The 22,850-nt window shown below is 49.3% G+C and overlaps 2 protein-coding genes across 4 annotated transcripts in view; one reads left to right on the top strand and one right to left on the bottom strand.

Moving 5' to 3' along the window:
- Nucleotides 1–11,125, bottom strand: part of fryl (furry homolog, like) — a 128,693-nt gene extending 117,568 nt beyond the window's left edge. For 2 of the 3 annotated variants that reach the window (XM_088917011.1, XM_088917029.1), the window contains exon 1: nucleotides 10,132–10,916. The gene's annotated coding sequence lies outside the window, so the exon portion shown is untranslated. Of the gene's footprint in view, nucleotides 1–10,131; nucleotides 10,917–10,994 lie in introns of those variants that run through there. The other variant, XM_088917020.1, reaches the window with a different exon arrangement.
- On the top strand, nucleotides 11,124–17,861 carry ociad1 (OCIA domain containing 1). The gene is made up of 8 exons (XM_088917058.1): nucleotides 11,124–11,389; nucleotides 12,689–12,773; nucleotides 14,176–14,229; nucleotides 14,325–14,372; nucleotides 14,909–15,038; nucleotides 15,701–15,909; nucleotides 16,529–16,684; nucleotides 17,438–17,861. The coding sequence occupies exons 1-8, from the start codon at nucleotides 11,327–11,329 to the stop codon at nucleotides 17,473–17,475; spliced, it is 783 nt and encodes a 260-aa protein (XP_088773184.1). The 5' UTR covers nucleotides 11,124–11,326; the 3' UTR covers nucleotides 17,476–17,861.
- Nucleotides 17,862–22,850: the final 4,989 nt, after the last annotated feature.

Genomic DNA, 22,850 nt, shown 5'->3' with positions numbered 1-22,850 from the left:
GCATTGTTGGGTGGCTTGCTCCAGACTCCCACAACCCTTTACGTAAAGTTGCAATCTCAGTTTTTAATACATTTCCACGTTGTTTCCGCTGGTGTCCTCCAGTCTGTGATCCACTGATAATTTGGAAGAAGCCCACTGGCTTGACCTTGTGATCACACTTGTATCAGGTCCCCAGGTAGACTGAAGCTCTTTCCATCAGGTCTTCAAGCCTGCCCACATGGGATATTCCCTGATGCCCTGGAATGTAGCTGCTCTTCTCTGGATGGACTCCAGAGCAGCAATAGCTTTTGTTTTGTAACGTGGTGACCAACACAGAACTCAATAACCTGAGCCTGACCTGTACCCCTGCGTGTGCGACAGCGGAGACGAGGACAGGAGGCCACACGGCCCCCACATGCAGCGCACCGGCCGAGCGGAGTGACAGCAGGCCAGCGAGGTTACGAGCCCGACGCGCGGCGAGACAGGCAACACAATGAAGGGATATTTCAAAGTTCCTCTGGCTTCCACAGCAAAATGTGGATTTGAAAGACTCATTACCAGTAATAACAAAAACCCTTTCCCTGCCGGGTTCCTTATTGGTCCCCACTGTCTGGCACTGGGTTCATTAGCACTTTGTAACCCAATGCCTCGCTCGACCGACAGAAACCTCTGTATCTGCAGACAATCAGTCCACTGCTCGAACTACACGGCGGGAGAACAAAGTGAACAGCCTCCTTGTTCTCTGGGGGTGCAGGGCGGGCTGAGGGGTGCTGGGGCGAACTTGCCCGTCCAGCGGGCTCAGAAGGTGACCCGTTAAGAGGCTGAGCAGGAAACAATTTGAAGCCCAGCGACAAATAAACACTGATGGAAGCAGGAAGCTTATCAAAGACAGAGGTAGAGCTCTCTTTGAAAGAAAGATAAGAAATAACAGCAAACAGAAACAGACTCAGTGGCCACAGCCTGGCCATAGAAACTGGACACAAGCAGACCTGGCTGCCCAGAGAGGACAGGCTGTGCTCCCACTGCCAGCGGGGAGAAACAGAGACAGATGCACTGTGACACATATTCTAGGATTTGAGAAACATTCTTCCCTAAATTCAGAAATCTAACCCCAGAGTTCCCACAACTGCCAGAATCACAATGGGTCCCAATCCTACTGGGAGAGGGAGGAGGGAACTCAGCTGAACTGGCAGCCCAGTATGTGATCTCCTGTCCCAGCCTGAGGAACAGTGAGCCTGTCTCCCAATAATGCTCCATATGTTTACAGTATATGTAAATATTTTATGATATGCCTTTGTTGGAAATGTCTGTAGATTTTTTTTTTCTGTTTTATGTTAATTTTATTTTTTTATTTGCTTTGGCAACACTGATTGTACTCATCAGACACGCCAATAAAGCACCTTGAACTGAACCGAAAAGAGAATAATGGGTGCACAGGAGCTCTGATGAGCGTGCCACACAAGGACCAGAGGGGAGACTGGTGAGTGGTAGACGAGCGCTTCCTGTCACAGCCCTGGCTAGGCTGGGAAAGAAAAGCCCACCGAGCTCACTGGGAAACCGAAACCCACTGCAGCCTCCTCTCAGGCTACTCCGGCAGAGGAAGCTTGAGCCCCGCGGCTGCCTTTCACTTCTGAAGGAAACGGCTCAGCCCCTGATAGATGCGTTTAGAAAAGCACCTTGTAAGCTGCCCAGACAGCACATTCAAACTTCCTCTGGCACGATCACCGCTGAGGCTGACTCATTATGGTTTCGGAAGCGAACCTGTCGCAAGGTTTTTTCTAGTACAAGTGATTAGAATCTAAACGATTTTCAGGTTTGTTTGTTTTTTAAAAAAAAGGAAACAAGCTCAGCAAGTAATAGCATCAACTTACTGTCAGGACTCACCACGTACCTTAAAGAACTTGCAGCTGGTTAGCAGTTTGCTTGCAGAAATCTCGGCACACAAAACCCTCCGTTTTGAAGGTTTATTCTGACAAAGATGAAGCAACTTCCACCATCAGACACAACGTGCATTAACACATTGAACCGATGTATTCAATGCCTGATAAAAACTCCTGGGCGGCTCCATGTAACCTTCTGTTTCTGTCCCCGATGTTTCACCTACACGGCTTTCTTACTGACGCTCAAACTGCCAATATCGCCGCATTGCCACTCTGCACAGGGATACCCTGGTTTGAGCCACTAACTGGGCTCAGGAATTAAAAACGTCCTGAACTTCGCCCAGAACACCAACCCAGCTACCACAGGTTCCCACAGCTCCACACCAGAAGGATGGGAGCACATACAGCTCCAGCTTCCTGGAGCTCCAGCTAGCTCAATACCTTCACAGCAGACAACAAACATCAACCGAATCTGTCCCCTGTCCGGTTCACAGGGATCGGGACAGCACAAACTGCACTCCTCGGTGGGTGCAGACACGCCCCCTACTCCCCCTCATTCGCTTGCAGCACACAAAACATACCAGCTCAACACACAACCAGAATGAGCCAAGAGGACCTGCAGATAGGACGTTTCAGAAGTCAGTGAATAAGCAGGGACTGCCAAAACACACTCACCAAAAGATCAACGATTAACTAAAAGAGCAGGCCAGGAATATGAAGAGCACACACACCGTCCCGGCCACGTCTGCGTGCGGTACTTTCTAACCTACGGGGAGGGTTACTCTCAGAAAGTATTGCAGAATACTGCTTACAGTTTCTACATAATGTGCAATCTAATACATTACTCCAATCACCTAACTTAAGATCACTTTCTTTGTAATCTGAATGCTTAAAAACAGTCCTTCCAGTCTGTATTTTTAAATTTAGGATATAGAAACACTTAATTACTTATTTTGGACTGCTTAAAACCAAAAGGAGCACACTTACTGCTCATTTTATACAAGCATAATTATACAATGTTTAAATTTAAAACCAAGTTTGTATACAAACCTTTATTTTTGCATTAACTCATTAACTTCAGACAGCAAGGATAATTTATTACAAGCACAACCTATTAACCCTCACAGTCTTATTTAGTTATTGCAAACAGCTGCCGTTTTGACGTTTATTACTCTATTATTTTTCACTTACATGTCAAGTATAAATTGGAACAGCAGCCTATGCTTAAAAACACACACTGTGCTGCCCCATGTGCTTCTGCACATTGAAACTGGAGCATTCAGAGGCTGAACACATTTTCTCCTGTGCAAGATGCGCTTTTACATTTTCCCTGTAACTTCCTTTAAAATAATTAATCCCCTGCTCTTCCATGAGATAAAAGCGGATTTCACGGTTACAGACTGGGCATCTGTTCCTGACCCAGTCTACACATACCACCACGTGCAGCTCACTTAAAATCACTCTCTCCGCTATTTTGACAGGACATGCAGATCAACGTCTTGTCAGATGTGAACAAAAACATAGTAGTATTTCATTGATCCTAAATTATCTAAAAAGAATCTAAAAACGTCATGCCATTATCACCCAGTAACATTTGTAACTGGATCACCTGAACGTTTTCTGTAAACCATCTGTAAACAGATTGCTAGTCCTACACTTTACAGTCATTTATGTTTATGATCTCACTAGACCAGGTGAAACAAGAACTGTTAGATTATAGACCAAGGAAACTACTACAAAAACATAGAATTATCTTCCCTAATGATATTATACGAGCATGTAACAGAATCCATCCTCAAGAACTGCCTTTTGTTTGCAATGCAATGCTGCTCATGATGTAATATCTCCATAGTTAAGAATATTCTTAATCCTTTAATCGGATACAGAGATGTCAGGTGAACAACTCTAAACATTAAAGGTCTTGGTGAAAATTATGTATATTTAGCAGTTTTCAAACTTCAATTAAAATAATGTAAACAAAATCCTCTCAGACTACTTCAGCAAACAGGCTTTCCTCCCAGGAAAGGAGACAGCTTCAGCCCAAAAAGCAAAGGGTGTTTTCTCTTACAGACTGAACTCAGCCTTAAACACTAATTATCCTGTGTTCGTTCAAGCCAAGAATAATCTGTCTCCACAAGGCACAATTATAGACTATTTCCATCCAACGTACATTGACATTTCCGCACGTAACACAAATACTGCTTTTAAATGGCAACAGACTGAAAATCAAAACAGTACAAGAACGCACATCGCACATGAAAACTGTCTGTTCAGCAGAGGTATCAAACAATTGAACTCTCATGCCAAACAGTGAGAAAACCACCATATCTACCAGATGCATAACGTAGCTGCTTGCTTTTTAATACACAGCTGTGGTCACATCTTCAAACTAAACAATTTAAAAATAACAGCATGCAGCGCAGCCCTGTGCCTAGATATCATTCCAGCTTTGGGTACAGTCAGTTGAACAGGCCCTGCGCTCCGACTGGTACACATTGTACCTTTACAGAGTGCGTCACTTATTACACCACACTCTAGAGCTCCGTGATGAATACTTGGACCAGAACAACAGGCTGCTGCTGTAGGTTTTCACCTGCAGATCTGCAATGTGATGGCTTCTACGAGTCAGTGCATTACACTGCACCATCCTGTCCATCTTAACAAAACATAATGTAGAAAAAAAATAAATTGCACCGATTACAACTAACCGTGGAAAAATAAATTCCCCATACCAACAAGACACAGTCAATAAAAGAAACCATTCCATTTCTCATCTTATATTGGCTGTGGCTCTCATACGTATATGCCATTCATTTTACCACCAGATACCGATTAAAAATTCATCTGTTGTGCACTAAAGACATGTGACTGCAAGTTGTCCCAAATCTTTTTCATTTAAAAATGCAACACTGACAAAGGAACAGCAGAGGATCTATGTGAATAACCTCAAAATAACGATTATCAGAGATCACTGTAGCAACACAGATCTACTCCAAACAGTATCTTACTTCCCCACTTAAAAACTGCAAAGATTGCTTTTTTAAATTGACTCTCTTAACACAGATGATCAGAAACCTAATAAAGTCCTCAAACAGCACCATGAGACGACACAGCTACACAGGATTCCTGACAACATCCTGCATCAAGAAGTGCTTCTCCTTACAGGGAGGAGAGCAGACAGATGTGGTCAACTCGTCTCACTGAAGGGGTGGTGAGGAGCCTCACAGAAATGGTGCAAATCCTTCGCTTCTCCTGCTCACATCCACGACCAAGACCAGGGGTGAGCCAGCAGCAGGAGAAAGAGCAAACGATGGGAACCCCACTGTTTTAGCTGGATCAGTAAAGCTGTGAGCGCAGCATCGAGGACGAAACCAGCGGAGGTACAGAGACTGTTTCAGCACGACGCTGCAAGTTCTAGCTGCGCGCTTCACTGTTCCGCTTTCTGTATTTTGGTTTTCGACTTGCTACCATTTCCAGTGGTCTTCATCATGAAAGGGTTTGCTTTGCAAAGAACACCCCACACCCCATCACTGGCATTTCTAACACATATCCGTCATGCTAAAATGGGGTGGGTGACTGGAGCTGTTCTTTAAACAAATTATGCTGGCTACTTTCAGAAGACCACCCAGGAACCAAAGGTAACAGGCCATTAGCGAACCCGCATCAATGGAGAGTAAGAGACACAAATCCGATAGCTCTGGGACAGTCTCAAAGGAAGGTTATAATACTATCTCCCTTGAACTGAATAGAAACCATATATCTGGACAATCTATTCGAACTGGAAGCACTGGTGTGTGTGGGGGGGCAGTTTCATCTGGAATAAAACCACAAAGACGAACCTCTGAAATCAGCTGCAATGTGATGTGTATGGAGCTTGAATAAAGCTAACATTTCAGAGCAATGCTGAACACACAAAAGAGTTGTGTATAAGTAAAGACACCAGGCAGCAAAGGACTTGTTTAGACTTGCCTTTGGGGGAGCTGGTTTTTACAGACAAGCACAAAAAAGATGGAGTAAGCTTATGGAAAACACTACTGTAGAATTCAATGACAAACTTCAAAATATTGCTCCTCCTGTGAATGACTCCAGATTATATGGCTGAACTCAAAAAGGACCCTAAAATGCTTTATCACATGCAGTGCAGAGGCCACAAATCAGAGCTGAATTATAAGTCTTCATAAAAGTAAATAATTTTACAGATCAAACTGCAGAGAAATGGAAATGTTTTGATATCGGAGGTTATGGCAATATTTAAATTTCCATTATTTTTGTCAACTACAAGGAAAGATGTCTTTGAGGTTTGAGGTTTGTCACTAAGGGAATTTTTCTTTTTTGGTTTTCATATCAGCTGATGGAAAGCAAATGTGGGAGAAGTGAGTCTTGCTGAAAATGCTCAAAATCTCCATTTTCTGTGTGTGTGCCCAGGGAACAATCAATGTGCACTCGCAATTACCTACTGTACACTGATTGTTCACTGAGCACACACAGTGTCAATTATTAAGGAGAAACCAGGAAATTTTGGCAAAATGCTATTGAATCAGGAGGCAAGATATGTTAATGACGTGCAAATTTATTAACCTTCTCCAAAGAAAATGCAACAGAGGTTTTGCTGACATATTACCGTAAACTCTGTGCAGCAAAACATTCCTGCTGTTACCACAAACTGTCTGTGCTGTCGCACTTCACCAATGTAACAGATTTTGTCTCCAAGAAAACTTCTGCTATGACAGCAACCTTTCTTCCCCTGAAGTCGAGCTCAGCCAATCACATTTCAAGAGGTTTAAGCTCAGGTGTACTTGGGAGATCAAATAACTAATGGGATACCTATGCGTCTGAATCTCTCCAGTAATTTTTATTAAAAACCCAAGTTTCCATCTACAAGCGTGAATTTCACTTCCTAAATAACAGGGATGAGCAACAGGCCTTGTAGGTTTGCCATGGCTGTGTGCCTGTGATCATCATTTGCAGAAAAAGAAATCCTTCACTCCGATGGGCCTTACGAACGATTGTGCACAGCACTGAGGAATGCAAGATACACAAAAGGAGTGCTGGTTAAAACACCATTATCCCTGGGCTTTGTAAAGCTCCAAGTGTCTTCAGACTCTTCTTTCGTACATCAGCAGCCTCTGTTCACGCAAAGTCACTTTTCCGAATCTCCCGACAGTGAACCAGCGTCAAAGGGACACTGCTGTGGATTCTCCTGGCTTGCCTGGTCGATTCAGGGCTGACTGCGGTCCTCCACTCTAACTTCAAACAGCTGGCTCATGCCCGGCTTCCACATCCCTCTGGTCTCAGTGAGGCCGGGTGCTCTCCGAGAGGTCTACTGTCGCCTACCTGAGGAGCAGCCACGCGACCCCGGGTCAGTGAGGTAAAGGGTAGGAATTGCTCCCATTATCTTCCATTTCAAATGGATAACTAATAAATGCATTATTTTGGAAGCTGCATTAATCCTATATTCCCTTTTTATTTTTAATAGCCAGTGCATGCAGCTCGTGGTTGTAAGACTGCATTCCTGCCTTTCAAAGGAAAAATAATCTTCGTTCATTACAGATCAACATTTTATGACGGGAAACACAAAAAGTCTAATTATTAAAATCCCCCTTTCGCTGCATTTAATTAGAAATAAATAATTGAATTCACTCTTCTCCTAATCCACAGGGGTTTAACAACAACTGGATTTTATTAGAACATTCAACAATACCACAGAATCCCACTGGATTAAACCCAGCATGTATTTTGAGAGGTTATCCCAGGATAATCTCAGCGAGATGCCCGAGGCAGTCCAGAAGGATTCCCCGGAGCTCCAATAGGCTTGTGTGCAAGCCAGCGTTGGATGACATCCCAGCTGGACATAAGGTGTTCATCGCACGCTCACTCCTGACTCACCCCTGACACAATCAGAGCCTGGCAAACCGACAGCAGCACCCCTCTTTAACAGAAAGAATCATCCCTGTCTTTCACAAGAGCGTCACAAGCAATTCAACAGCACTGAACATTGCCGTGTTCGCATGGGTTTCCTCCTGGCACTCCAGTTTCCTCCCACAGTCCCAAGACAAGCTGGTGGGTTAACTGGCTTCTAGCAGAGTCAGCCCTGGTGTGAGTGTGTGAGCATTGGTGTCGGTGTGGGCCCTGTGAGGGACTGTCCTGTGCTGCCCAGGGTGTACCCTGCCTTGTGCACTGAGAGGGACTGGCTTCCTGCCCAGGGTGTACCCTGCCTAGAGCCCTGAGAGGGACTGCTGTCCTGTCCAGGGTGTACCCTGCCTAGAGCCCTGAGAGGGACTGGCGTCCTGCCCAGGGTGTACCCTGCCTTGTGCCCTGAGAGGGACTGGCGTCCTGCCCAGGGTGTACCCTGCCTAGAGCCCTGAGAGGGACTGGCGTCCTGCCCAGGGTGTACCCTGCCTTGTGCCCCGAGAGGGACTGGCGTCCTGCCCAGGGTGTACCCGGCCTTGTGCCCTGAGAGGGACTGGCGTCCTGCCCAGGGTGTACCCTGCCTTGTGCCCACTGCTTCCCAAGATAGGCTCCAAGTCCCTGGCGACTCTGAGGTGGGTGAAGCGGTTAGACAATGAAAGGGTGGCACATCTGGAGAATAAACACAGTAGGCCTACAGATAGTGCTTCGGTAACCACCCTGCAGCTCGAAAAGTGAAAAAAAAACATACGAAGATGAAGCTTTTATATATATATTAAATTTTATATATTACTTTGTGTGACCTTCATTTTCCTTCTTCAACAACCCCACAGGAAGGAAAAAGCCTTCGACACGTGAAAGAAGGCAGGCTTGGCTAGGGGAATGCTCTTCAGCATCAGACACAGCCCTTCTACTTCTCTGGAGCAGCCAGGCCGAGCTGTGACCCGCTCTCGTCCTCCCCACCTCTGTGAAAGTGAGTCCTGACTGAAGAGGGGAGGGCTCACCACACACTCGGCAGGAAGATGCTGAAACCACACAAAAACTGTCGTGTCGTCATGTCAGATCACTGCCGCTCAGACTGCATTTACTCTCCCTAAAGCACCTTAAAAGATCTCCTTTGCTATGCCTGCGCTACGTCAAGAAAAACACAAGAAAAAGGACAGGAGACGCTGAACCCTGACAGTTTAATCAGAACACCTGCGCTTGGACAGATATTAAGGCCCGCAAGCAGGAAGGCGTGGGCTATTTCTTCCCGGTAACTCGGGTAAATGATGAGAGCCACGGCCCCGGGCCAGTCGCAAGTACAGATCAAGAATCTGGAAGCGGTCAGCAGAGCCACACGCCCCGGCGCACGGATCCACCATCCACAGAGCTCAGGCTCGACTCGAACCGAAACACGCCTGTACGCGCCCCGCTGCCCGCACTGCTGAAAGGAGACAAGACGCCACACTTCTTTCCTATTATTATTATTAACAACAATATTTCCTGTGCAACTGCAGGACGACAACGAACATGACCACACAAAGCAACTGCAAACACGGTCTGAACACTAACAACAATACTGTAAGTCCGTTCATCCAGGCAGGCAGGCAGAGAGCAGGACTACCTGATATGCAAGTAGTTATTGTTCGAGTTGTTCAGCGTGCCGGTGATCCAACAGACACTCTCTACCGCCTTCACCATCGCCAGTGCCACCCACTCGGCGTGGCTCTCCACAGACCCGGCTCAGGGTGTGCGCACAGGATCGGTCCGGAGCCTGAGAAGCGGCCGGCTTGTCAGCGCTGCCCGCTGAGCTGGCGGGGTCGCACGCCGCCGGGTATTTACAAACACAGGCAGGGAGACCCCCGGCAGCTCCGCTCGGGCTGCGGCTCTCATCCCCCCCGGAGCCCGTCAGTCACGGACCGAGACTGGGCCAGAAAGAGGGGCGCACGGCGTGAGCCCACAGCCCTGTCACACCGGTGCAGACCCACGGGTCGGCCGGGCCCCCGGGCGATGTGCACCACGCGTGGACACGACAAGACGCGACAGGACACAAAACGCACTACTCCGATTGTGCGACCCCCACCACCCCTCTCCTCTCTGCTGTGTTTGAGAAGTGGAGCTCCACAAACAAACAAAAAAATGCTACATATCTGACATGACGGAAAGGGAACAAAAAAACCTCCTTTCGCATCCTTCCTGCCCGTTTACAAGCAGCAACACGCACGGAGGAGAGCGCGCTTCACCGACGAGGAAAGGCAAAAACGGCACACGCGTGGAGAGGAGCGCATCACAGACGTCGAGTTACAAACACGGGGGATCGGTGCGAGAAAGCAGTGCCGCACACAGCTGGCGAGTCAGCGGAGCAGCGCCGCTCGCCCCTTACCCTCCGGCTGAAGTGCTCTCCAAGTCCTCCGCCACACTCGGCGCCCCCGAACAGGCAGATCCGCTCCGACCGAAAACCCGGTAAACCTCGCAGACTGAACAATAGCGTCCCCCTCCTCGCGTCGCTTTTGCCCTCTCGTCACTGTTTCGGAATAATGTTCTTTCTCTTTCTTTTTTTTTCTCTACCCAACACCTAAAAAAAACTCGACGGCTTCCCGAGGTGCCTCCTCCGCGACGACCGGATTGGAGGGCGCCGCTGAGACCGCACCGCCGCCCGGCTGCGCTGATAGGAGCGCCGCCCTGTCAGTGCGGCGGAGGCCCGGTGCCGCCGAGGCGCTGCGCCCATTGGCGCAGAACGGAGGCGCCCAGGAAGGGCCCCGGTCTCGCCATTAGCTGCAGCCGCCTTCAATCGTGCGGGGAGCTGGAGAGGACGGTGCCGGTGATTGGCTGAGCGGCCCTCGGCGCTCGGTGGACTCGGTGGGCGTGGAGGTGCCGTCGGGTCCTGTGACCCGGGTGCTCTTGCCGTCGCGTCCAGAGGGCAGTCCGTCCGTCCACCTCCCTGTGCACGGGCCCGGGCCAAGGCACCGACAACACCCCCGGCCCCTGTCCGGCCACGGAGCAGCAGCTCGTCCGAACGGGTTGTGCTGGCTCGCACTTACTCCCTCAAAATAGAAGCCCCACTTCCCAAATCCTGCAGAATACGAATACAAATGACGTCGGAGGGGGTGGCTGGGGTTTTCATGTTTGTGGCTGGATAAAGTTTACTCTGGCTCCATTCTCTCAAAATGCGTGTGCCTAAATATCCTTAACAATTAAGATTTTTTTTTAAAAAAGGCCTAATAAAGGTAGATGTCTGTGACTTACACGTGTTGTCGTCTGATATCATAAAAACAGCAAGGTAAATAAATAAACACAAGCCCGGCCGAGAGTCTTCCGGGCAGCAGTCTGGAGATCGCTCGACAGGAACTCGCGACCCGGGGACGCTCGCGAGTTCCTGTTTGTGATGAGAAGTGTTTCCGGGTCAGCGGCGTCGCCGTGGTGCTGCTGCTGCTGCTCGCCGTGGAGGTCGTTCGCAGACACACGGCGGTGATCCTGTTTCTCCCTGTGCTGGCTGACCGGCCTAGCAGGGGCTCGGTCACAGGTTGCTGCTGCTGCTGCTGTTGCAGGGGTCGTGCCTGGCTGGTGCTGCATTGAAAATGTCTCCGGTCTCCTCCGCAGGGCTGACGAGCGCTCAGCAGGAACGCGGGGGAACCCCTCAGGTAGTGCCCGAGACTATTTCTAACCTGTCAGACCTGGATCCCGGTTTCCGAGGTCTTTGGAGAAGAAGGTCTCATGCTGTCGTAGTGTTTCTACTTTCGGTGCAGTTGTTACATGCAACGACGCTTCGCCACATCGTCCATTTGAACTTTGTCGTATTTGCAGCCTGCAGCGTGTATTTATCCTTGATTATACAAAGTTTTGCATTTGTTTTAGAACCGCTGCAGAATCTGACCTGAACTATCTCCCAGGCTTTGCTTGTTATTGTATTTCGGTTCCAAATCAAGGATCTCGAGTTACTGCAGTTTTTCTCCGAAAAACAAAATCCAATCTTCTGACTTTTTGTCTCGTGTGACCCTCGTATTTTTACACTCAACTTGTTTACCTGAAGGGGGTCGTAAATGTTTAATCCCCTGAAGTCAACGCTAACACGTCATTTAAAATGAACAGTTTAAAAGTTACACGTTGCTCGTGTCTCGGATTGTTTTATTGTGTACAATGTGTTTTGACTCATGACAGCTGAGAGCAAGTAAGTGAGTCGTTTGTGTGACTGGATTGTGTGTGTATAGACGTATCGTGGACAAAACTTAACAGCGACGCTTGTTTTAAGTGAGATCAGTGGAATGATGAAGTGAAATGAGCTCTGTGGGTGGGAAGGCAGTGACTGTCATGCTGCTGAACTGTTTGGTGATGCAACGGACGAGGGGGTGTCGTTGAGGCTGAGGTGTTACATCACTATAAGCCTCTGGAGCTGTGCCTGTGCAGCCTAGTCTGGCACCCCTGTGCAGCACGCTCCTGTGCAGCTCTACAGGCGCTCATGATGCACCCCGCTCCAGGAGAGCGACCCTTGGCTGCGCCGGTGCTTCTGTGGCGCTGATGCACGTCCCCGGGTGAGCCCAGACCTGCCTCCTGTGCCGCTGTGAGCTCGGGGTGCTGGCGTCACCCTGCGGGCAGCACGGGCAGCACGGGCAGCTGTGACCCTCTGTGACCGCGGCGCGGGGCTGGAAGCTGGCTTCTGCTCTGGCCGTGGGCGGGGGCCGCGCTCCTGAGGGAGCGAGAGGGTCGGTTTCCTCCGGTCGTGGGCACACTGCGCGTGTCTGCGCTCCTGTCGTGACCCGTGAGAGGAGGCCCTGGCGCCCTTCCTGCCCGACTGATTTTGGGCCTAAAGGGTGTCGCCCGGCTGTTTCCCGAAGGAAGCCAGCGATGGAGACAGCGAGACCCGAGGGGTGTGGCTGTGGGTACGAGGTCTGCAGGAATATGGAGGTATGGTGGACCTGTAAAGCATGTGATGTCTTTGGCAGAATCCGCTGGGCGTGTCCTACATTCCCACAGAGGAGGAGAGGAGGGTCTTCAGAGAGTGCAATGAAGAGAGCTTCTGGTATCGCTGTGAGTCCCTGCTTTTACAGTCTTCCTTCCGCTGTTCTGCCTGTGGGCGGTATCGCGGTGCGGTAGATATGACCTGTGGAACCGCACCGCTACGTCCTGGGTTTGATTCCATCATGGGGTCATTCTGTGGGGAGCCTGCGTGGTCTCCCCCTTGGCCACATGAGTTTTCTCTCTGGTGTCCTCTCACAATGCAGAGGCATCCTGTCTGGGCTCACAGACTTTCTGCTTCGTCTCCCGTGTGTGTATTGGGGTGTCCTGCATTGATCCAGCAGTGCCATGTTGAGCGTGGGGCCGGGCTCGGCTCCAGACCCCTACAGCTTGATAGAAGATATTCCAAGCAAAACGGATCAACAGACAATACCTGGAGCACGTTGTAACATCGCTCAGGGCGGTGCCACGTCCGCAAAGGTGCAGCACAGGAGCAAAGTGCCGTGGCTGTAGAGAGAGACCGGGCTGCTTGTGAGTGTGGGGCGTGTAGGAGCATAGGCAGAGTGGAGAAGGAGGACGGGTCCGATCTGCACAGAGCCGCCTTCCGGCCCGGCAGCTGTGGGCTCACCGTCTCCTGCCTCCACGGCTGCCCGGACTCCTGGATCAGCGAAGGGATGGTTATGAGGTCGATCCGTTTAGTCAGTCTCCAGCTCCTTCATTTGCCTGCAGGATTCAGGGTCATTTCATGCACTTTCAGGGACAATAGGAATGTTTTTTGAGAAGCTTGAATGTGCTGGAAGGAGCCCAGGGAGTTGGGAAATAGAGCAGTCAGTGGCTCTGTAGTGATCTCAGTCTAAATTGTTGCTTCATTTTCTATGCTATCCCATAGCAACTGGGTAGAGCAATGGATTTGTCTGGTTTCTGTGCACTATTTTCTCTCCCAGCTTACTGAGGCGCCGAATAGTATCATTTCCAGACTGTAATGCGAAGGTGTATCATTGCATCACAGGAGCGAAACAGCCGCTTTATTTCAGGGCTCCCAGTCCAGGATCTCATAACTCCAGTGCTGGGTTTTGTTCCAGCTGAGCTCTTGGTCTGTTCATTTGGACGGCAGGTCTTCCCTTTTTGAACTGTTATTGGTTTGAGGAAGTGAGGGAGATTTTAATTGAAATTGAATTTAAAATTCAGTGGGAAAACCGAACGTTGAATTATTGAGCTCTTTACTTCAGTCAGGAGCTCAGACAAGGCCCTCGAAGTCACCAGGCCCTGATTTATATACACTGTATGGAGAGAGAGGGGAGGGGCAGCACCAGTCCTCAAGGAAAGACGCCTTGATATTCATAGAACATGGCTAGACATCAGGTGAAGGTGTTTCTTGAGCTTTCCCGTGAGAGTGCGAGAGAGCGGCCCCTGTGGGTCGTGCGGAGGAGGCAGGTGCTCCCGGGACACTCACGTGCTCCTCTTTCCCCCACAGCGCTGCCCTTCTCTGCCGGGGGCATGGTGTTGACGCAGGCGCTGATCTCCAGAGGTGAGCCCAAACCCACCCGGGAGGCTGCCATGTCCTGCTTGGCCGATTTCAGGATAAAAACAACGTTTTTCAACTTCTTTCTTTCTTCCTTTAAGGAGTCCTCAGTTCCTCAGCAAGGTTCGGCTCTCTTCCCAAAGTGGCATGTGAGTAACACCGTCAGCTTGCCAGGCCTGAGCCCCTCTCTGTGGTTTTCCGGTTCTGCTGAGAGCCCTGTGTTCCAGCTGAGAGCCGGATGCTGAGCCGTGCAGCGCTGGCAGCTCCTCCAGCCTGGCGACAGGCATCTGGGGGAACAGGCTGAGCCGCGAGCCAGACGGGTGTTAAAAGCAGACAAGTTTTAGAGCAGCAGCGTGCAAGGGGAGGTGGGGAAGTAGCGGATTGTCTAGGTCGCCAGGTGTAGGGTTGATTCTTCTGCTCCATGTCCTGGGAGAGGTTACGGGAAAACCGTGTCCGCCGCAGCCAGCGCAGCCTCTCCTGAGGCCCGGAGGCTGTGTTGCTGTTCAACCTGCAGGGGGCGTGGCAGGCGTTGCGCGGACGTGCAGTGTTAAAGCGCAATTGTGGTTTCTGCCTGGTGTGCACGGGCGCAGTGCTGGGGTGTGAAAGCCTCCTCCAGGCTGGCCTGGGGGACGTGTGGGGGACGTGTGGGGGACGTGAGCTGACGAGTTTGCCGGTGTCCTCGCAGTTGCCGGAGTTTGTGGGTACCTGGCAGGAAAGATGTCCTACATGAAGACGTGTCAGGAGAAGTTTAAGAACATGGAGAACTCTCCGCTGGGGGAAGCTCTTCGTCAGGGACGCAGCCCAGGGGCATACCGGTCAGTGGTCTGGGGGTCCCGCTGCTCAACACCTTGCGCTTCCTTGTGCGGAGTCGGTGCTGCAGTTGTTTTTGCGAGTGTTACTCCACTGCACGCTGTCTGTACATGTGGGGTCCTGGACGCATGAAGTCGCATCCTCACAGACAGCTGGTCAGGCTCCATTGGCCAGAAGCTGGAAGTGTTAGCAAAAACCACCAGATACCAGGAGTGTAATCTGTGAAAGGTTCGATTTAGTCTTCGCTTAGATACAGAAAGAAGAGGTATCCATTTGTTAAGATTTGTATATATGGGGAAAAAAAACCTGTTAATTTTTCTTTAACCGTTTTCTTCATTAGCTTTCCATGTAAATCTTAGTTATTAAACTGTTTTACTGATGTGGAACATGGAGCACCTGGGTTTCTTTGTTGTGGCAGCACTTTTCCCGAGTCGCGTTTCAGCCCTGACAGTGCAGATGCTTTGCGTAGCGCAGTACCTCGGCGTGTCACGTCTTGGCCCAAAGCACGGGCGCCCCTGTCTCTGTCTTCATGTGTGGTAGAAGGAACAGGCCTGTGCTGATCTGCCATCCACAAACCGGGCACGGCTCGTAGCTCGAGGATGTGGTGCCGACTGGCCTCCAGTGTCCTTTACTGATCATCTTCCCTGGTCTGGCTTGCTCATGTCAGGTCCCGCCCCCAGAAGTCGGAGCTGGGAGACCCGGAATCTCCTGTGTTCGACCCGGTGCTCCACGCGCCCCAGAGCGAGCAGAGCCCGGCGGACTCCCTCGGCTACCCCGGCGACCAGGAGCCCTTCCCTTCCGCCTACCAGCCCGCCCCCTTCAGCTCGGTGATGAGCGAGTCCGCGCCCTCTGGAGCTGAGGACCTCGGCCCTCAAGGTACCCCCAGCCCCTGCGCCGCGCTGGCAGAGGTGCCACAGAGCGAGGGCCGTGCTCCGAGCCCAGGAGCGAGCTCGGCCGTCCGTATTTCAGAGTTTTCTGGGTGGTTGCCCAGTGAGGGCACCTGCTCAGTGCTGCAGCCCTGACATTGTTCCCGGCTGGATCCTGGCGGGGTAACCTGCTGGGACTGTCAGGGCAAAGCTGTGCTCCCAGAGGGACTTGCAGAGATGCCATCTTCTTTGCCTCTCACGGGGAACGTGACATCGGGTCAAGGGGAGGCACAATTGGGGTGTAGGAAGTGGAAAATTGTCGATTTTCTATTTTTATTTTAAGGAGAACCTTTGCACTTTTGTAATACTTTTTTCTCTGCTTCTCTGTCCCTCATGTCCCGCTGTAAGTCCACTGTAGGACAGCATGATCTTGTTTCTCTTGGGACTATATTATGGTCTTATGAGCAATTCCAGCAGAGATTGCTGTGTCGGTTGTTGGTTCCTCCTCTGCGGCTCTCCGGTCCTGTCTTTGCCGAGCTGGGAGGGCCGCGTGGTCCGAGACCTGTGGTACAGCCTGTCCAGCTGCAGGGCCTCTCGCTGGCCTGACCTGACTGGGCTTCCCTCCTCAGCCCTGATGCCGTACCTGGACGACGAGAAGCCCAAGAGGAAGACCATCATGTACGAGGAGCTACGCAACAAGAACAGGGGGAGCTACGAGGTGGCGATGACCCAGAAATCCGAGTCGCCCCTGAAGCCGGCCTCCGAAAGGGCTTCCAAGCCAGAAGGTACTGTGGCAGCCACGCTGGGGCCCAGCTGGCTCGGGGGGGAGGGGCGATGCTCTTGTGTGATCACCAGGCTGCCTCACGGCATGACGGAGCCAGGCCTGTATCCACTAGCCTGTTTAACCCCAGCAGCAGCACAGGCTGTGTGAGGGGACCCGGTTCACAGAGGCACTGTTAAAGATCTGCATAAAATTCCTGCATATATCGGATCTTTTTAAACTGCTCCCTAGCAAATAGTTTTTCTCATTCTCGGCTGAGGGGGTGATTAGAACGCACCAGCAGCCCGGGCTAGGAGCTGCACTGCGTTGTGCAGAATTTGCCAGTGGGGTGGCAGTGGTTTACTGCCGCTGCAGACTGTCAGAGTTATTCAACACGAGGTGAGTCATTTCCCCGAGAGACCCTTTCTCCCGCTGATCTCAGCCTGGACGCAGAGCCGGTGTGACGTGGGAGCAAAGGAGAATGTCTTAAGGGGGTAGCGGGTTTGTCCTCTTGCACCTTAGTCCCTGTGAGAGTTTATGTTCATTTTTTAAATGTTTTTATTTAAATGCATTTGCAGTTGTTCTTGCTGTTGGCCGAGAATTTCCCTGCCAGTGAGAGACTCTAGCGATGTGTTTCCAGGGGTGATGGCTCCTGCTTCCGAGCTGAGATGCTGTGGGCCTGATCTCTTCGGGGTTTTGAAAATGGTGTGACGACACAATGGTGCTTTAGGAAGTGCGGTTCCTGGAACTAATTCCTGTCCTTCTCCCGATTTTACAGTGAAAACTAACAAATATGGAGATGCTTGGGAAGAATGAGCTCATCTGCAGAAGAGGAGAAGTAATATTCACACAAGTCCTAGCAGTTTTACACTGAAATAGCTTGAATTGATGTTCTGGGCCCGGGCTGTGATTAGTCAGATATACGTGTGGCCCAGCACATTTTACTGAATGTGTCGTATATTTAATTCGGTCACCTTTGCATTTACCTGGACAAATGAAGAAGCTTTGTTCTTAAATGCTGCCATTGAAACGTCTATGCTTTGAACTTCTGTAAAAAAAAATCATTTGTAACTAGCATTTAAAACTGAATCGGTATCTCTTGGGTCTTTACAGTGCTGTACACTTCAATCTGAAGTGCTTACTGAACGCTGGAGGTGTGTTTAGAGATGTTCTGTGGAGCACAATAAAACCCTATTCAACAATTTGTTTTTTTCTTTTTGGATTACATTTTAGACAATAGAAATGTGCTTTTTAGAACCTATAAAATATGGTGAGAGTTGTTAAGCTGCTGTTGCATCTCAGGTGTAGAAGAGAACTCCTGGCTGCCGCTGTCTTGCTGTCGAGTGGCTGTTGGTGTCGGGCTCTGGGAGCAGGTTTCCCAGCAGCCCTGTGCTGTGCGGGTGTTTGTTTCAGGTCTGCTCCTGGGCTGGGTGCTCAGTGGAGCTCGACTCGCCCTCCCTTCCTTATTGGACAGAAGGGTCTTTTTTAAAGGGTGTTACAAGTGTGTTGTGACTTATTTTGGGGTGTCATCGGATTTCAGGTTTTGTGATGGTGTCGCATCTCCTGACCCCAGGACTGGTGCACTAAGGGGGCTGGAATACTGGATGCTGCCGGACTGAAGCCGGAATTATAACTGGATTCTGACAGACTCCTCGTGCAATGTGCTGAAGTCCAGAGCCTTTCTTCTCTTACAGATATCCCATGCAGCACTGGAGGCAATTCAAAGAGATTTCTAAATGAATGATTATAATTTCAATGAAATTATCATTGAAAAACCTAACCTCTTTAAACTTAAAAAAAAAACCGCTTGCTTCCCAGTTTTAAGAAAAAGGAGGGCAGTGTCCCCAGTGGCTTCCCAGACTGGTGAGGGAGAGAAGTCGGAATAGCTGAGGCTGGGAGCGCAACGTGGCTCGTTAAGTTGTAGTTTTTCCTTCCAGTCTTTCCTGGTTCCCATCTTCCCTGCCCTTCCCTGCCCTGCAGAGCTCACGGAAGAAGCTCTGCTCAGGAATTTAATCTGTGCGCCGTGAACGAGGCACGCTCCGGAGTTCACCGACGGCACTCGCAGGAGAGCATGATGGCATCTAGCCTTCTAGTTGGCCATCTCGTTTGGTCTTCCCAGGGTCTCCTCTTCCAGCCATTGCTTTAAAAGAAGCAAGGGGCATCGGCTTCAACACCGGGGCTGGGCAGATTGCTCCATACTCCTACTTGGTGTAAAGAAGTGCCTCCTGCTCTCAGTTTTATTGCACATCTCGGTTTTAAATGTAGCTTCCACTGCTGTCCTCTTTCATGTTTCACTGTTGACTCTGAAGAAATCTGTAGCATTCACCATCTCCTCGTACTCTTCTCTGCTCAAGACTAGCAGGGTTCAGCTCCTTCAGCCCCTCAAGCCCCAGACTGTGTCCGGCTGCTCTTCTCTGGTCTGATTCCTGAGCAGCAGTATCTTCTCTACAACACCGTGACAGACTCTGTGCACACTGTTTTCTAGATTAGGCTTAACCTGTGTGTTAAACAGTCCTGGATTGAAATTATATTCTTCAACTATATATCCCAGAATAATTGTTTGCCTTTTGAATTGCTCCCCATGTTGTCCTCATTTTCCTGCCACCGGACTCTCAAGCCTCCAGAGAAGGAGCCCGTTAACCCGGTAGAATAATGAGCAAGTAGACCACGCTCGCCCACGGCGATTCCCAGGGGCCTGGAGGCGCGGAGACCGGCTCCTGGACTGCAGCCGAGCACGGCTGCCTGGAGAATCCTGGCTCCGTCAGGAGAGTCACTTAGACAGTTCGAGAACTGGCATATTCGAGGCTGGTGGGCCGCTAATGGAGCACAGTGGTCTTTCTAGCATTTTCCTCTCTTAAAGAATGAGTACAATGTGCTTCAACAACCAAGCAGAGCTTCGTGTTTTGGAAATACTACAGATTATAGCAGGGGCACGTTCTGACGCCACAATCTCTCTTTTTACTCAACAGCTGCTAGGCTCCCAGTCCTCGCTCGTTCGAAGTGAATTTCCTTGAAATTCCTCGTGAAATATGTGTGATTTCTAAGCGTGAAACCCTGCACTTGTGTACAGTAAATGTCGTCTGCTAGCTGTTTGCCCAGTCTTGAATATTCTCTAAGCCTTTTTAAATGTGATCTGCTGCTACTACAGTGTATGCTAATCCTTCTAATGTAGTATCCTCTGCAAAAACTAGCTGTTCGCTAGCTCTTCCAGAAACCCCATCACTGAAGATGGATCTGAGGGAGAGCAGTGGCTCCTGTAGTCCTCCACTAATCACAGCAATTTTGAATGTCTAACCCTTGTCTGTACTGTTTCCTCTTAACCGATTCTCAATCCAAATGCAAACAGTTTCTCATCGTTAACACACACTGTCCTCCAGATTATTTTGCTGCTCTTTCTCATTTGACTGTAACACATAACGGCTGCTGTCATATTTGAATTCTTTATTGGACATTGTGGGTTATTGTTATCCTCAGTAGCTATATCATCCTGAAATTTACTACTGGCCTCACAACTGTGAGCCTGGCCAGTACCTGGATGTGGTCAGAGTCTGTGTGGGTCCTAATGCCCCAGTATGGTGACGGGGACACTATACTGTAAACAGGCGCCGTCTTTCGGGTGTGACGTAAAACCAAGGTCCTTACTCTCTGTGGTCATTATGTTTCTTGATAAGAGTAGGGGTGTTACCCCGGTGTCCTGGCCAAATGTCCCATTGGCCCTTACCAATCATGGCCTAATAATCCCCATCTGTGAACTGGCTTCATCACTCTGCTCTCCTCCCCCCTGAGCGCTGGTGTGTGGGGAGCAGACTGGCGCATCATCCAGGTGGGGCTGCACACTGGTGCTGGTGGAGGGGATCCCCATTGCCTGTAAAGCACTTTGACTATATATGTATAAGGAATTGTTATTAGTAGTTTTTTGCATTGCACATTATGGATTATTATTTTTTATTCCGGTTGTTATCATTCGCTCTGAGACCACTAGAGGGCCGAATCCGAGGTGATATTTTGTTGTCGATCCGATCGCTATCTAGGGGCACAGTTCTCACTCCAAGCAGCAGGAATGCACTAGAAACCGAATAGCGATTGAAGTCCCTGACTCACGTACTTGGTGAGTTTTTAAGGTACCCAATTCATTATTGCTTTACAAGTCTAACGCTACTTGAATTATTCAGAGCAAGCTATCTAATAAATCTTCATCTGAGAGGAACAAATGACGACCCTCTACAGGAGCGCCCTCTTGCGGAATTTCTTTAAAACAATTTTCAGCTACTCATATTTCCTCGCTTACAGTCCGGTATATAAAATTAATTCCTAAAACAAGAAATTATAAACAAATTGATACTGCTCCTTTACGTTAACTGCCTGTCCTAAAGCAACTAAAGAGGCTTCTAATAATCAAGTGTGTTCTGTCACACCCTGGCTCATGAAATAGTCTCTCATCTTGTTCGTTTATCAGAAACACAAGTGATTTTGTGCACAGCAGGCGTTCCTCGTGTCGACAAGTCCAGGCTGATCTGTCATGACACCGAAAGAATCATGTGTTCTGATGCTTAATGTGATATTCTGAAAGAATTCCTCTGAGAATCGAAGGGGCCGCTATTTGTGTCAGAGAAAAGCTGCTTTAGTACCTCTGTGACAGAAAGTGTGGTTTAGGCACAAGCAGGTGAATGTTTATTTTAACAAACATTAGCGCATCGGCAGGTCCAATTCTATGGGCTACAGGGTCTTCCAGTGCTTTTTGGTAAAAGACATGATCCAGCCTTTTAAAAGCAGCATGTCCATCAGCACAGCGTGCGGCACGGTGCCATTCTGCTTGTGCTCCAGTTTCTGTGTGCTACTTGCCTGAGAGCAGCCCAGGCTGAGAGGCACAGAGGAGCTTGGTTCTCACTGTCTGAATGAGAAATCACCGCAGCCTGTGGCTGGCTCTGTAGTGAACTCCATAAACACAGTCTGGACAGTGATTTGAAAATTAATTTCCTAATACGCGTGCAATCATTCATCTCAAAACACCCATACATGTGATTTTGTAAGATTAATGTGTGAATATTTTGGGGTTTTTTTTTGTTTAATTGAATGTGGTGTCGAATCTAGTTTGGAGGTTAATACAATAAGGAGATCTACGGAGGCCATCGGCCCTGATCTGAGCTGCCCTCTCCCAGCAGAGCATGTGTGAGTTGCGGTGAGCTCTCAGGCGAGTGTGTTTCCAGTCCTGGGGAACCCCTGTCTGTCTTGTTCCAGCTGGGCCCTTAATTTCCAGGGCTAATCGCTGCCAGTAATTGATCTGCTTGCTTGTTTAGGCTTTCTGTCTGCTGTCAGGCCTGGGTTTCAAACAACCCCCAGTACAGCCCCCCTCAGTCCTGGTCCTCGTGTCACCCCTGTGTCTCCTGGTTTCTGTTTCAGTCCAGTCTGTCATCACAGGCTCACTTATTTCTATTTTCTGTTTTGAGGCCATTTTCTTTCATTTGTTTTCAGCTCTTAAAAATCTGTATGATCCCCATTAATCAGTGAGTTTCGGGAGTACCTAACTGAAACATAATCAATTGGATCTGACCAGAAAGAGATGTGGGCGTGTCTGATACATTACCCTTCCTGTTGTGGGCGTGTCTAATTCAGTGCCACTCCCACTGTTGATGTGTCCCATAAAGTGTCACTCCTATGTGTACTTGTTCATCATCAGTTGATCACCTATTAAGAGCTGTTTAGTTAGACATAGAATAAGCAGATGTGTAATTAGCAAGTTGAAGAGAGACTGCATAAAGGTTTGTGTGCTGAAGGTAGTGGAAATAATACACTTTAACTTGGCACTTTTTGAAACTAAGCACTGTGGACAAAATCAATACCCGCAAGCAGTTAGCTTTAATGATGAAGGGCCCATTTAAAATTAAAAGCAGCAGACACAGCGGACATGCAGGACCAGCCATGGAAACTATGGCCTTAATCTTTGCCATGCCAGGCAAATATCTCGAAGGCTAATATCAATTTCGCTGGTGGAGGATTGCAACCAGACTGGTTGCAATACGTTCTGAAGTAGTCATTTCAGTAAGGCTCCTCTCTAGAGAATTGCCTCAATCTGTCATCAGCTGAAGAATCTAGTTTGTCACTACAGAACTGAAGTAGATTACAGAGGATCTGTAAATCTCCAGATCAATTAGCTACTGAAACAACGGTCAAGCTAGATTCCTCTCATTCAC

This window comes from Atractosteus spatula, chromosome 1 (assembly GCF_055471065.1).
Source record: "Atractosteus spatula isolate fAtrSpa1 chromosome 1, fAtrSpa1.hap1, whole genome shotgun sequence".
NCBI lineage: Eukaryota > Metazoa > Chordata > Actinopteri > Semionotiformes > Lepisosteidae > Atractosteus > Atractosteus spatula.
Note: the sequence above shows the minus strand (reverse complement) of the source record. Positions and strands in the feature narration are given on the sequence as shown.